The sequence below is a fragment of the Neospora caninum genome, chromosome VIII (assembly GCF_000208865.1).
Source record: "Neospora caninum Liverpool complete genome, chromosome VIII".
NCBI classification, from domain to species: Eukaryota; Apicomplexa; class Conoidasida; order Eucoccidiorida; family Sarcocystidae; genus Neospora; species Neospora caninum.
The window spans coordinates 744,173-758,115 of NC_018395.1; the positions used below are offsets into that span (position 1 = coordinate 744,173).

The following is a 13,943-nucleotide window of genomic DNA, read 5'->3' on the forward strand; positions in this document are numbered from 1 at the left end:
CTAGGATTTCGCTAGCATGGATAGGAAACGATTTCCGAGACGGACGAGGCACGCAAACACCTGCTGGTTTTCCACGCGTTTTTTAAAGGCCTCATATTTGACGCAGGAAAAAGTCGAGCTATCGCTATGCCTGCAGGGAGTACTAAGAACGTCATGGGCACGTGTCGCGGTCTTGCTCAAGTTGCATGTATTCTGTTGAACGTTCCAGGTCTAGGCAGTTCTCCCTCTGCTTTTTGCGGTCTTCAGTCGCCACAGGCGCCACGGTGGAAGGCTCACCTGGAAAAAATCGGCCAGAGACGGTTCTCCGTGCACACTTTCGTTTGTTAGCTTATGCTGAGCGAGCCTCCGGAAAAAGCCGTCTCGGTCGTTGTGCCCTAGAACGGAAACCGTTTAACATTTAGGCTCCTCGATGGGAGACGCCTCAGGCCTGTCAATTGACGCGTGGCCGCGCCTTCGCTGACACTTCCCGTCACGAGGTATATGAACGCCGGTAAAACCGTTTGCTCTCTCCCGGTGACTCATCGGCTTCGCTTGCCTCCAGAAAAAAAAAACAGTCCCGACCAGAATATACAGAATGACAACAGTACACAGCCCCATTGATACGGGTTCCTGTAGACCTACCTCGCATACATACATACATACATACATACATACATACATACATACGCATATATATATGTAAGTATATGTAGCACTGTTGCGTCGATCTCGTTTTTTGTGTCCCTTGAGCAAAGGCCCAGATCGCTCTCACCTGGAATGACCTGGTTTTGAGGCACATTCATCATTCGCTCCTCACAGTGGACATCAGCAGATTTCAGAATGATGACGTAGTCAGGCGCTTTAAGGGGTTCAAATTCCATTTCTGCAGGAGGCGGCTCTTCTTCACTGGGTTGCTCCTCCAAATCCCCGCCGGCGTCTCCGTCCTCGGTCGCGTTGCCGTCTTTTCCGCCGTCCTCCTTTTTCTTCGGCCGCAGAAACAGCGCTGCAGCTTCTTGATATGTTCTGGGAAAGAACGGGCGGAAACAGCGGCTTCACGGCACATCCTCAGTGTGAGTTCGACGCGAAAGCGCGTTCCCTTGCCCCCGCCAAGCCTCTCGCCCCAGGAGGCAGGGCTTTTTGTCGCGTGCAGACAAAGGGTTCTTTCCAAAGCGCCGCTTCAAACTGGCCTGGCAGGTTTCGGGGAGAAAAATGCGTCGCTTGCCTCGTTCGCCTTTCAGTCTTTGTCGCAGCATATATACATATATATCTATAGATATACCAAGCGTTTTTCAGAGCAAACGAGGTCGTCAGAGCGAGGTACAACTCTGTGAGCGGCCTCCGTGCCGTTCACTGAAATGTCCTTCTGGAGATCACCATTCCGACCGTGGGCGATTATCCGGTGCTCATTTTGTAATATTTCGGTTATCTTTTCAGCGGGAGAAGCGGCGCCCCACCAGAGCAAGTCAAGTCCGGGAGAAAGCAAGAAGTTAGGTTCCAGATGGAAAATGCAATCCCTGCTTTCAACAGTTCGCCCCTCCAAGCCCGTCCCTTGACCTCTTTTTTCCGTGCATGTATGTATGTATCTAGATGTGTATGTATGTATGGGTTATATATATGTATATACATATATATATATATATATATATATATTATATAGTCGCACAGCAAGAGCGACACAGATGTAGAGATAAGAATATGTATCGTTTATATATATATATATATATATGCATTTGCATGAGAATGAAATTTGGTGGTCCCCAGGAATTAAAGGATGCTCCATGCAGACAGTTTGCGGGGTGTAGAGTTTCGGATCTAGGCATACCTCGGATATCCATCGAGGACGAATCCCCTGAATCTGCATACGTTTTCGCTGAGTTTTGCGTTGAAGATTTTCGTCATCGTCTCCACGTCGAATCTCACTCGTCGGCTCGTGTTTGCACCCGAGCTGGTTCCAGCGCCTGGACCGTTCGATTTCTTCTTCTTCTGGTCTTCCACCAACTGAGACCACTTTTCTCGGAGCAGACTCCCCAACTCGTCGCCCTTCAGTTTCGACGCGTCCACGACGTCCTGTGTACGGACTGCAGGAGTGTTGAGTTTCGCCGCAAGTAAGCCTGTCAGAAGGCTCTTGCCGCTTCCCGGCGGGCCTGGAGGCGAAACAAGGAGCAACAAGGCAGCTGAAGGCGGTCGCGGGGCGTTCACCTCTGCGCAGCGTTCCTCATCGCATGTGCGGGAATAGCCGACACGAGAACCGACTACTGTAGCGTTTCGCAGGAATCTCCTATCTCCGTTCGGTTGGCTGCAGGAGCCTTTGCGTTCTCATGAGGTTTACCCGCAACGAGGATTTTGACTTGTCTCAAGTTCCGCCACTTGCAGAACTCAGCAGCGACTCTGTCAATATTCGCAGGGAGGCCTTCTTTACACAACCACGGGAAGTCCAGGGCAGTCATTTCGGATGAGGGAACCATGCGCAAGTCGACCGTCAGCAGATCTGCGTTTTCAAAGAGCATGGCCTGTTCCTGTGTAACCTCTTCGACTTCGTACGGCTGCCCTACACGGTTGACAATCGTCTGAATGATGTCGTACTGCGTCACGTGGGACATGTCCACAGCGATGTGATAGGGCTCCTCGCTAGTCCCTGCGGCCAGTCGCCTGACTAGGCTCGCCAGATCGCGTGTGTGGATGGTCGGCACAAAGTTGTTTCCCGGACCTGAGAAAAAGAACACGGAGACGCAGAGGAAAACAGATGAGCCGGACAAGGCAACAAAACGGTGCGGCACAAGACAACCACGAAAAGACCGCTCCAGCTAGCAGCAAAAACGAGACACACAGAGACAACAGGGTGCTGGCCAGAGGAAGCATGCACACTTGTAACAGCACCTCAATCTTGGTACTGGCCCGTGAAGATGTATGTATATATATATAAAATATGCATGTAATGATAGGTCTATTCTGGAAAGCACCACCATCACTATACGTGTACCGAGGCTGTGTACAAATGCAACCGTAAAAGATGCATGTATGGAAGCATGGCGAGCCGTAGAAATGCGTGTGCATCCTTGCAGAACGGTAAAGTGCCTGTTCACTTTAAGGCCAAATAGCCGTATATTTACACAAGGCGAGATTGCTGCTTTTTCCTGGAGTCTTGACGAGGTTTGCTCACTGATGATCTTGTGAGTTTGAAGGCCTAACCACGCCGCTTTGAAGGCAGCATAAAAAGGCCCTTCTCCCTGTCCGTACATTGCTCCAGCTGCAATAACGTAGGTGGTCAGGTTCTCTTTGGAGCCAAGAGACATAACAAGCGTCTCTATGGTCTTCCATTTCTCATAGCGTTTCGCTGGAATGCGGCGTTCAAATTCTGATCCCGTTAACAGCCTTGGCTTTAGTACCCTCTCCGGCGGACTCGATTTGCGCGGTTTCCTGAGGCGCGAAATGGACTTTGTTCCTTTGAATCTCTCAGGCAGGGGTTCATCTTCTTCCTGTGCTGCTCCTTCTTCTGTATCTTTCTCTTCAACTGGTTCCTCCTCTTCGCTGTCGTCGCTGTCTGCGTCCGAGTCATCCTCATTAGCCTCGTCATCTCGACTATCACCACCCCCATTCTCTTCCTCGTCACTGGCCTTCTGCTCAGATCGCTTCCCGCTTGACGCATCGTCGCCGTCGTCACCTTGCGTTTCCTCTTCGGGATCCCGTTCTACGAACTCCTGTTTGGTTTTCGCCCAAACCATTACAGACGATATTAATACAAAAACTGTCGGTTTCTCGATTGCTGCTCGGCGTAGCTTCTTAACAATGTCTTCGACTTCGTCCGGATCCGTAGTGTGGAGGTCGTACACAATCAGTGAACACGAAAGAAGATTCTTTAGCAATTGCTGTGGATTTCTCTTGAAGATTAGCCGTCGAATCGACGCGGGAACAGTCAACCGATTGGGCTCCGTACTCCACTCCGCGTCCCCCTGTGTCGCTGGCTGGGTTTCCTTGTCGTCTGCCTCATCTCGACTGCCTTTGGCGGTCCCAAACATTCGATTTGTGACGCCATTGAATCGGCGCAGTCCAGCACACAGGGCGTATCCCGTGTATGTGTCAACGTGGTTAATGAAGATTCTCATCTCTCATACAACCTAGAAGAGGTTCTACACTAATGAGTTTCCACACGTTAATGTTCTCTTCGAGCATTAGAAACAAAGACCGAATCGGCTGAGCATTATCCCAGCACCGTCGCGAACCTTTGCAAAAGACCAGCAAACATTAAGCTCTCATACGTTTGCCGGATGGCCTGCTGAGGGTGGTCGACACTTTAACACTTCCAAATGACCACCGAGCTGCAGTCCTTTTCCTTCTTACACAATCACTTACGGATCACCAAGTGTACGATCGGTCTTGCCAACCATCTAGTGTCACGTCGGAAGTGAAAGATCTGGCTTAGTCTTTTTTAGTTACAACGCCGTGTCACTCCCGAGAGTTGGCACCATTTCGTCCTCATAGGCAGGAGAAAGCCTCTCAGAGGCGCTTGGCAGTCGATTCCAAGGTATAGTTCGACTATCAAAAGAAATCGCAGCCTGTTCTGACCACACATCGTGTGAGGAACACAGATAGGCGCCTCAACATATCACGGTTCTTTGAAAATGGTGCCACTACTCGAGGGATTCCTGTGATGCTTCATTGAAGGCCGAGTTTGTCCGCCCGCGATGCAGGCGAAAAATTAAGGTGGGAGTCACTAGCACATAGGTACTGATGTTAATTGTCGATGAATGAGGGATTCCATGCGTCCTTTTCGGACTGCGTTTGGGGTGATTCACTGCAAAACCGGCTGAACGATCAGATCAGCCTCGACACATTCAGATCAGATTCCTAAGCACAAGTACAACTCCTGTGACTATTTTGTGACCAGTTGGTGGTCCTGCAGCGTGAAATTGAGCAGAAGGCTCATTCTGCGTAGACACAGGGCATTGTTCGTATGTGATCGTACTTGAGAGTTTGAATTTATTGTTCGTATTATGTTCTCAGTGGCAACCAGTATCACCATGGTCAACAAATGCCGAAAAAGTAATCCCCTGGCGCTACGCATGTGTTTGGGTGGATTCCGGCAAGTGTTTGGACGCACAAGGGAGCTGTGGGTCTGATAACGGTCAACTTATGAAGAAAAGTACGTATTCGGAGCAGTACTACAGAAAGTGACGTCTTTCGCGTACGGAGACAGAAGGCATAACTCAGCACCTGTCGGTGTGGCCACCTTTTCGTTTGTTGGTCCCAGCCACAAGGTACGAAAAAGTGAGCATGCATGCACAGCTGCAAACGACGAGGTGCTTTGCAGTGCAGGAAAAAGAACAGATGACAAAGCACCACGTTTCTGTTTCTTCTGGCGTTTCTTGGCAAGGCGCAGAAAAACGAGTACTTGTTTACCAGGGTGCAACAGATAGGTCTCGCCATCGCCACGAATGTGCACAATTCATTCCTCCTCTGCGCAGCTTCGATTGTTCACGTAACTCTGAATATACTTTGGCCCCAACGGCCCCACCACAAAACTGGAACCTTATCCAGTCGATCTATATGGTGAATCGCGAGCACAGTGTAGGGCCTGGAGTGGCTGTTACACAGAAGCAGCCGAATGCCTGCGCGCGCTGGTCCCTACGCGCTGGACACACGATCTGATTGCTGAACGCGAGGGTCTAGTCTCCTAAATACATGAAGTCTTATGATATCTTCCGCTCCTAACACTCAATTCTCGGTCGATGAGACTAAACGATGGCGGGGCCTCGTCGACCGCCCTGCCGCATTACTCGCTCTCCTGCTCGTGGTTAGGACACAAAAAAAACATTCCTCACAAGCTCTCGAAAAAAGAAGTATGATACTGAAGAAGGCTGCATGGCAACATGATTAACGTAACCAGATGTGTGGTGCCTCTCCAGATAGAGGCCAAAACGACACTGTGGCCAATAGCGTAGTGCCGTGGCGGAAGTAGTGTTCATTTTTCTTAGAATAGTAGAACGCAAATCTGGCAAGATCGTTATGTACGATGAGTCCACATCAACGCGTAGGGCATAAAACTTAACGGTAGAATTTTGCCTGGCAAGGTGGCTGCACTTGCATACATTATGGACGACATTGTCTTTCTCGATTTGTCGTTTGCGTCGCATAGGAAAGAAACAGTGTTGGAATGGCAGACAGTCACTTGATATAAGTGAGGCGACGGCGCATCTTCTCTGCAGTGTTCCTATTGGTCGAGCAAAGGGAGGTGGGTCTTCTCGTTTCTTGTTTTCTTCTCACATCATGTCTCTCAGGGTTGGCGTACTTACAAACCGACAAAATGTGGCACCGGTTGTAGGGTTTCCTTCGTAGAGGAACACTGTTGCTTAATGCACTAAGGACGCAGAAAAAGGCTGGCAATTTGCTTGTGCTCGACGTCAATCGATCGAGTCCTACGAAGAAGCCGCCACAAGGGGTCTCTTGTGTGAGGGAGGAGCTAGGCCGTTTGTCTTGGTGCTTGTCTTGCTGTTTGTGTGCCAGAAACGTATTTGTGGAACGAATGGAATTGTCGTGAAGCATGCGCCGCGGAAATGCGTTGCTACGGGGGGCGTCGTTCTCGAATCACGTACGGAAAGCAACGTTCTGAAGCTACCAAGTAGCAGACGCATTGTACGACTGTAGCGGCAGGGGTTCCATTCCCCAGTCGGGTGTTTTCTGTGTTTTTAATGCTGAATGCACGGCGAGGTCGGTGCAAGGGCTTCGAAACACACATCCTACGGAAAAACAGCAGCAACCGATCCAGTGTGCCCGTGGAATCGAGTTTCCCACGTCTCTCGCTACGAGAGGGAAGCCAGCCACGCCACCCGCAACGTGCAAACTGCCACCCTGTGACGCAGGAACAGGGCAGCATTCAATCCTGTGGCTGCCAAGTTCGTGATGTGTAGGGACGGAAAACTTCTCATGGAGTTCCGAATTCTTCCCGCGGGGTTCACGGGTATGCAATAGCCTTTACTAATCCCTTCATTCAATGTTGAAGCTGTGTGCTGCCTGCTAGCTCGCTGGTGTCATTCCTCCGGTCACGCCCCTGACAGCTCACCAACCTCATGAATTTCGACACGTTTTGCGAGACGTTTGCTAAGGTCGCCGAAAACTGTCTTCCTCCCGTCTTGCAAGAGCGGGTCTCGTCGACAACGTTAATTCCTGTGGATCACATGCCCCCGCAGTTGGAACCGGATCTCTGTACGCCTACCGAGCCACACGAATCGGGAGTGATGGTCAAAGTTAGGAGAGGCAGGCCCGGTGTGCCGCCGGCCTCGGATGCTGCTATATATGAAGCATATGCCCATAAAGAACTCGCACCAAAAAACGCCTTCGTACTTCCACTGCTTGGTGCCTGTCAGGGAAGCACGACAGGCAACGTATACCTTTTCACGCCACTGCTACAAGGAGACATCATTAGGGTAAATGCTCAGAATTCTTTTCAGTGCTCCAGCGGCGAGCTTGTCCTGAAGGAGATGGCAACATCGCTGAAGGTTCTTCATGATGCTGGGCTTGTCCATGGAGATATAAAGGAGCAAAACTTTTTCGTGGGGAGAGACGGCCATATCGTGATCGCTGACTTCGGTGCATTAGGCCAGCCTGGTTGGAGTCCCGAAGCTGGCACCTTAGGCTACATCGCACCGGAGCGACTTGTCGTTAACAACGCGAACTCCTTCGCCTCTGACATATGGGCACTAGGAGTGGCTTTTAAAAACGTGTTGAGCGCCTTACGCGCTACAGTCGGCTCAAGCTGGGGAGCGTTATTTGAATTATCAAACCGCATGACAGCTTCAGATCCCGCTGCGCGTCCATCAGTGGATGATGTCCTCTTAGATCCGTGTCTCTGCACCCTGGGCAGACTCGAAAGTCAAGGCGCCGCCCCTTTGGCTCCCGATGCTTCTGGCTATTATGGCTTGAGTGGAGTGACCAATACATCAGATTAAGCTACTGTGCACGAAAGGTCATTAAGCTACTGTGCACGAAAGGTCATTAAGCTACTGTGCACGAAAGGTCATTAAGCTACTGTGCACGAAAGGTCATTAAGCTACTGTGCACGTAAGGTCTCCTTCGCTGGTCCGTGAGGCAGTGATGCAGCGAAGAGCATGCCATCGCTAGGCTGCAAAGCCTGCTTTCTAGGATAGGTAGCAGTATTATGCGCAAGAAGTTACACCAGAACGTTCTTCTACTACGAACTGTTCTAGTTATACGGAGTGTATGAACTTTTTTCGATGTCCTACAGAACAGTGTCAACGACTTACTGATCATGACGTCTAGCGTCTTCTACCTAGTTACAATCCCATCTTGTACAACGTGCCGCTCATATCATAACAGTGCGGTAGTATGTAACACCTCTTCAAAAACACAGCCGACAGGTGCTTTCAGAAAATCGCAATGGGTCGAAAGGTAGCACAGGGCAAAATATCAAGCCGGCGGCGTTGCAGTTTCTGTCATAAACGAGAGGTTGATTAACGTAGAACCATAGCTGAACTGGATCAAACTTCTTTGTACCAATCTATATTGGGGGTTCGGAAGTCGTTTTCCCAAGAACTAACGTTTACCACCGCATACTACGCTAGAAAACACCATTCAGGTACGGTATGAAATGGTGTTACGAACCGGTTGACTGGTATGGAGTTATCTGGGTGTGAAAGTTCCATCAGACCAAATGCCGCTTGTAAGGAGATTAATCCAATTAAGCATGATAGGCGTTTAGCATCCGCCATTACCATATGAGGATAAAAGGCAACTTTAAGCGCGGTATCTATGCCTGCAGGGTTCAAGATCTACACTGGAACGCTTTGTCTGTGTTTCCGACTCGTGCTCTTCGATGAGATAGACTAGTTCGGACCCTTTCCAGAGTTTCCACTTCATTGTCGGACCACAAGACATCAGGCTTCCGGTTTAGTTCGGAGCACTCTAGGTATTTACATGAATCAACCATTTCATTCGCTGAGCGGATACGCAGTCATCAGTCACGACAGGCAGACCGACGCCACGCACACAGTCGTCCCCGTGCATGAAGCAACCACGGTGACCCTGTGGACGCTCAGCAAAGGAGCACGGGCTGCGAACCTTACTGATGCATACCATCTACGTGGGAGTAGCGTAGTGTCTTCCTCTTGCTGTGGACAAGTGTAAGATAGATCATGCAGAGCACTCCTGGTGGTCGGCATCGCAGCATGTCCCTCTATAAGCATGACACTTTAACGCGGGAACTCCATTGATTCAAGTAGGACTGCAACGCCAACGGCCACCCGCGTAGCTCCTGATGATTGCGTGAGGTTGACATGCATGAGGGAGCCTAGATACATTGTTATCTGATTGGTATTGCATGCCTGGTGACTTACATTATGATTCTTATTAATGGGAGCACAGTTCCCTGGGTATCCAATCTGCACGTGCGGTTCCCAACGCACCTGCCCAGTAAGAGAACCACAATCCGTCTCCATTTTTTTGGAAAGGAAAAGCCTCCGTAGTCAAAGCATATCACTACACGAAACCAGGTGCCCAGTGTTTCCTGTAGACGGGACCATGCTGGTGGAAACTTCAGGTTGTAAGCGAGGGGGCCCATTGCCTGCTACGCCAAGATAGCCTCTTGACTGTTCAGGCAGAGAAGGTATCAGTACTTCTCAACAGGAAACGGACCGTGTTGATTTTGTGCCCGATCCTGAGCAAAGACTTTTCTGTATTCCTCTGCGCCACTCAGGAGTTCTCGGGCGAGGCACTGGTGGAACAGCAGACAATCCTTTCATTTCGCGTGGATGGCGCTGTGTAGCTTCTGACGGTTCCTCGTTTGCAGACCAGCTTTAAGTTTGCGAATGTTGCTATTTTAAACGACAGAGTGCAGACATGACGAATGGTTCATGAAGCGTGACACCGTCAAGACAGTCTGCCCACGAGGCCCTCTAGAGCACACAAAAACCCCTTATTGACACTGATTGTACATGGGTGGCAGGACAGTTGGCCGAGTGTTGTCACCCGACTTGTCTGTTGTGTTTAGACACTACAGCGGCCATAATTCCTATAGTTCTCTTGTAGAGATTGGGGGGACGGGTCAGACACCTTCCATGGTTACAGAGGAGAGGAACCAAAGTCGTCGGACGTCAAGACAGCCGCCAAGCGGCTTGTGCCTTCTGTTTGTGAGGCCGCGCGGTGCCCCGCGCGGTTCTCAAATCCGTAGCTGCGGGTGTCTTGAGGTGGATTGCGGCAAAAGGATGACCGTCTCGGTCCCCTCACAAACACGCCCCCGCCACTTGCATTCCTTTAAGAAAACATTCGGGTACAGGTGCGCCGTTAGGAACTGGACCCCCCGTTTGCTTGGGATCGAGTTCTCGTCCGCCTCCGGCAGCTGTCTATCGACACGGCCTTGCGCCGGCGCGTGGCCGGCCTACGTCGGAGCAGCTGCCGAGCGAGGACGGGGGCGGCGGGGAGGGAGGGGCGGCGGGAGGGTGGACGGGAGCGAGGACCACAAGACCTTTCCAACGATGTTGCTAACTGAGTCTCATGCGCAGTCTGACTTAGGGCACTGTCTTATTCCGTTAGGTTGTTTCTTCTGTCTCCCATTTTTTCGTGTCGGGTCTTCGTGGCCTGTCCGTATTCACTAATCTGCGCGAAGTGTACCACTGGGTTTTCCTGTGGCAGGCAGCCAGTACCCGCCTCAAACTTGGTCATTACAACAGCCATCCGGATTTGATTTTTGTGCTGCAGGTCGCATACTGGGAGCGGCATTTGCTTCCGTGCATATTGCCTAAAAAGTTTGGTTTTTACTGGAACCACTTGCGTCTGTTTTCTTCTCCTTCCCTTTCCGCAACTGACATTTCACCATGGCGTGCGACGAGGTGATCCGGCGGACGACGAGCTTGGCGGTGCCTACGCCTCCATCCTCGAACGACAAAATCCAATACGTTTTGCTAGGGATTCTGAATTGCTTCTTTTTTGGTGTCGGTATGATCGTCTTGGGCGCCTTGAAGAACGACACCCCTGATATTCTAATCGGCGTCTTTCAGCTCCTCATTCCTTTCGTTGGCTGGATCTGGGCTATCATCTGGGGCGTCCTCATGGTCCTCAGGGCTTTGCAATAACCTTGGTAGTCTGTTTCTGCAACGTGAAGACATAGAAGTTGATTGGGAGGCGGGTTTTTCCTCAGCGCAGCAGTAGCAGGCGGGACGACTACGCAAGGGATCGAGCATACACATTTCTTGACGCAGTAATGACGGGGTTCGGTCCATGTAGGAACACAAAAGTTGACACACATGGTAGGAAACACGGAACACTGATTCCTGTTACACCTCAGGGGATATCCCCGCATGTCGAGTTCCGGCTTACAAGTAGAAGGCGGGAACTGTTTTCGTGCGTCGGGGTTTTGTGGTCAAGTTCACGTGTCGACCTCCGCATGGTTTGTGATAGTTTACGGCGCCATCGATCAATGGCTTCATTCGGAGTCAGATGCACTCATTGCATATTGCTGTTTTCAGACGAGCCGTGACTTGTGCCGCGTTTACGAATACGCCTGGTCGTTCTATGTGCACGTGTTCGTTGTACACCCACCCTTCTTGCAACTGGGGGAAAACAAGCTCGGGAGAACTTTGGCTTGATGGGGATTCTGATGATAACTTTACCTGGAGTTCCATGTGCTGTACTGAGTTTTTGAACGCCCTGAACTGTTACGCCTAAGCTAGCCGTTGTTTATCCTTGGTACCACACAGACTAACAGGCAACTGCCTCGACGCTGTAGTCGGGAAAGAGGACCTCAAGCTTGGGGCTGAACAGACTAGTGACGCTACTGAGCGTATTGCTGCTGTGTGGTACGAGAACAACTCTCCCTGAGCGCCTAGTGTACACAAGCACCTGCGCCTGAATCCAGTTGTGAAGCAGCGATCATGCTGGCTGTGGCATGTGCGAGTATATTCTTAAGCATTAAGGCGTTGCATCAATTCTGAGGAATTCCCAGCAAGGTCTCACGTAGTTTTAAGGTAAAGCTGCTGCCAGTTTCCTGGAGCCATCTTGAATCAGTTCTGTAGAAAACGCATCCACTCGAGGTGTCTCGGCGGGGGTGTCGGTGAAAACACGTGTACTGTCCCGCCGCAGATACTCGGTCTGCTATGACGGCGACGTTGTCATCTATTCTCCCGTATCCCTGAGCAATATTCCACTCCCACAAAGTCGCGTCTCCGTCAACCTTACGATCACAGTTGAACATACAACAACAGTGGTTTCCTGAACGTTCTTGGATCGCTTGAAGAGGTAAGTGAAAATATCCCCTTCCCTGAGCTGCTGATGGGCTACAAAAGGTTTTCTTTCCTCTGTGCATAGGTGTGCGTTGGAGCGGAACTCCGACTACCTCCGCTAAAACTGATAAGAAAAAGATATACTGTGAAAGCGACAGGTGAACAGTAAGGGAAGCGTCTGGTCGGGAACTGTTGGGACGGAGTACAGAGCAACGGCGACCACCTAACCGTGTCAGTTTCCTTCATGAAGACTTCACTACCCTGCAGGCCTGTGGATGGTGTCGTGGCCGCTCGATCAGCAGTCTGTGCCTGAATTCACGACGCGCTCTCGCCCCAACATAAGCCCGGTACGGAGGCTCACATGCACGAAAAAGAGGGTTAATATGAGTTGGATTGCACAGTGAAGCGGTCCGTTTTCCTTCTCCCTGTCGTGGCTCTCTTCGCCATAATGCGCCACGAGTCAAGGCATCGGTAGTGGACAGGCGGACTGTAAGCGCCGAACAGTCGCGTTGAATCTATCGAGGTTTTGCGAACACCGTAAGCCGATCAGTTTTTGTGCTTCGCGGTCTCGTAAATTGTGGATATGTGGCATTGGCATGGTGGGAATATGTTCAGGGCAACACTGTCTGCGTCACGACTGCTGCACTCTTGGTCCTCGCGGGCAGGAGTTTGGTCGTTATCTGGCGGGCCATGATCGCCCGCGCTCTGGTGTGGTAGTTTTTCATGAGGTCAACGCAACACCACAGCGTTTTCCCGAGCTCTGTGAGCCCTAGTAACAGAGAAGGGAGGCCGACGCAACGTGACCGCTGCGATGGTGTTAGCGAAACTGCGATCTGGGTTAAATCTTTTTCGTCACAGTAGGGGTAACAGAAGCATCACCCTAGCACAGGCTGAAAGCTGGCTTGAAGGAGGGTTACACCACCTTCAAGAGATCTGGCCATTCCCACTAGTATGAACAAAACTTCGCGATGACTTATCTAACGTTCCGCGAAATCTAACCGTTTCGTGACTCTTACCCTCAAGAGCGCCCTATCGCAATCTTTCGACTATCTCGTTCATGTGCATACATCGGCGAAAAAGCATGTCCTCGCAGCCAGCAAAATTTTGTGGGTCAAATCGAGGTTCGCTTTCCTTATATCCCGAACCCCAAAGCAGCGGTATCAAAAAAAATAACCTTGGTGCAGGCACGGCCGCTACCAGAGGGGGGCCATACCAACAGTCCTGCAGTTACAACGCACCACTTGCTGTTGTGCTGCCATCTGATTGTCAAACATCCGATGCTATTATTTTCTCTCTACACAATTATATGTATCATACATATATATATATATATATATATGTATATATACGGATGGTACGAGTATAGCGACTGGCGCGGGCGAGCCCAACCTTCACGTCTCAATCAGTGTAAGCAGCCATGTACAGTGCTTTATACTACAGGTAATGGCAACTGAATATGCTCAGTCATGCAGATGCAGCCTCTTTATAGTTGGTATTCTAGACTACTACCACGATCAGTTGACGAGAATCATTTCGATTTTTACTTCATTGGCCACAAGGCATACGGCCTTCCTCGGCACTTCTATCACGCTCCACGGTGGAAAGGCTTCAAGCAATGTAGGATGCGAAGCCAGGTTTCTAGTGAACAATGTATTCACTCGTTAGTCCTTCTCGATAACAGAGCCCCCACAAGAATTCGATGTCCTTGTTAGGAAACGACGGCATTACGCTGGTTTC

The 13,943-nt window shown here is 50.5% G+C and overlaps 3 protein-coding genes across 3 annotated transcripts; 2 read left to right on the forward strand and 1 right to left on the reverse strand.

The window, feature by feature from the left end:
* Positions 1-210: 210 nt before the first annotated feature.
* Positions 211-4,082, reverse strand: NCLIV_030980 (putative dpy-30 motif-containing protein; the record flags this gene model as incomplete). Its single annotated transcript, XM_003883294.1, has 5 exons — positions 211-374; positions 752-1,002; positions 1,802-2,123; positions 2,309-2,686; positions 3,140-4,082. 5 exons carry the CDS (start codon positions 4,080-4,082, stop codon positions 211-213), a joined length of 2,058 nt encoding a protein of 685 aa, XP_003883343.1.
* Positions 4,083-7,043: 2,961 nt separating this feature from the next.
* Positions 7,044-7,922, forward strand: NCLIV_030990 (uncharacterized protein; the record flags this gene model as incomplete). The annotated part of the gene is made up of 1 exon (XM_003883295.1): positions 7,044-7,922. The coding sequence occupies one exon, from the start codon at positions 7,044-7,046 to the stop codon at positions 7,920-7,922; it is 879 nt and encodes a 292-aa protein (XP_003883344.1).
* A 2,880-nt stretch (positions 7,923-10,802) lies between these two features.
* On the forward strand, positions 10,803-11,060 carry NCLIV_031000 (conserved hypothetical protein; the record flags this gene model as incomplete). Its single annotated transcript, XM_003883296.1, has 1 exon — positions 10,803-11,060. The coding sequence occupies one exon, from the start codon at positions 10,803-10,805 to the stop codon at positions 11,058-11,060; it is 258 nt and encodes an 85-aa protein (XP_003883345.1).
* Between the last annotated feature and the right edge of the window lie 2,883 nt (positions 11,061-13,943).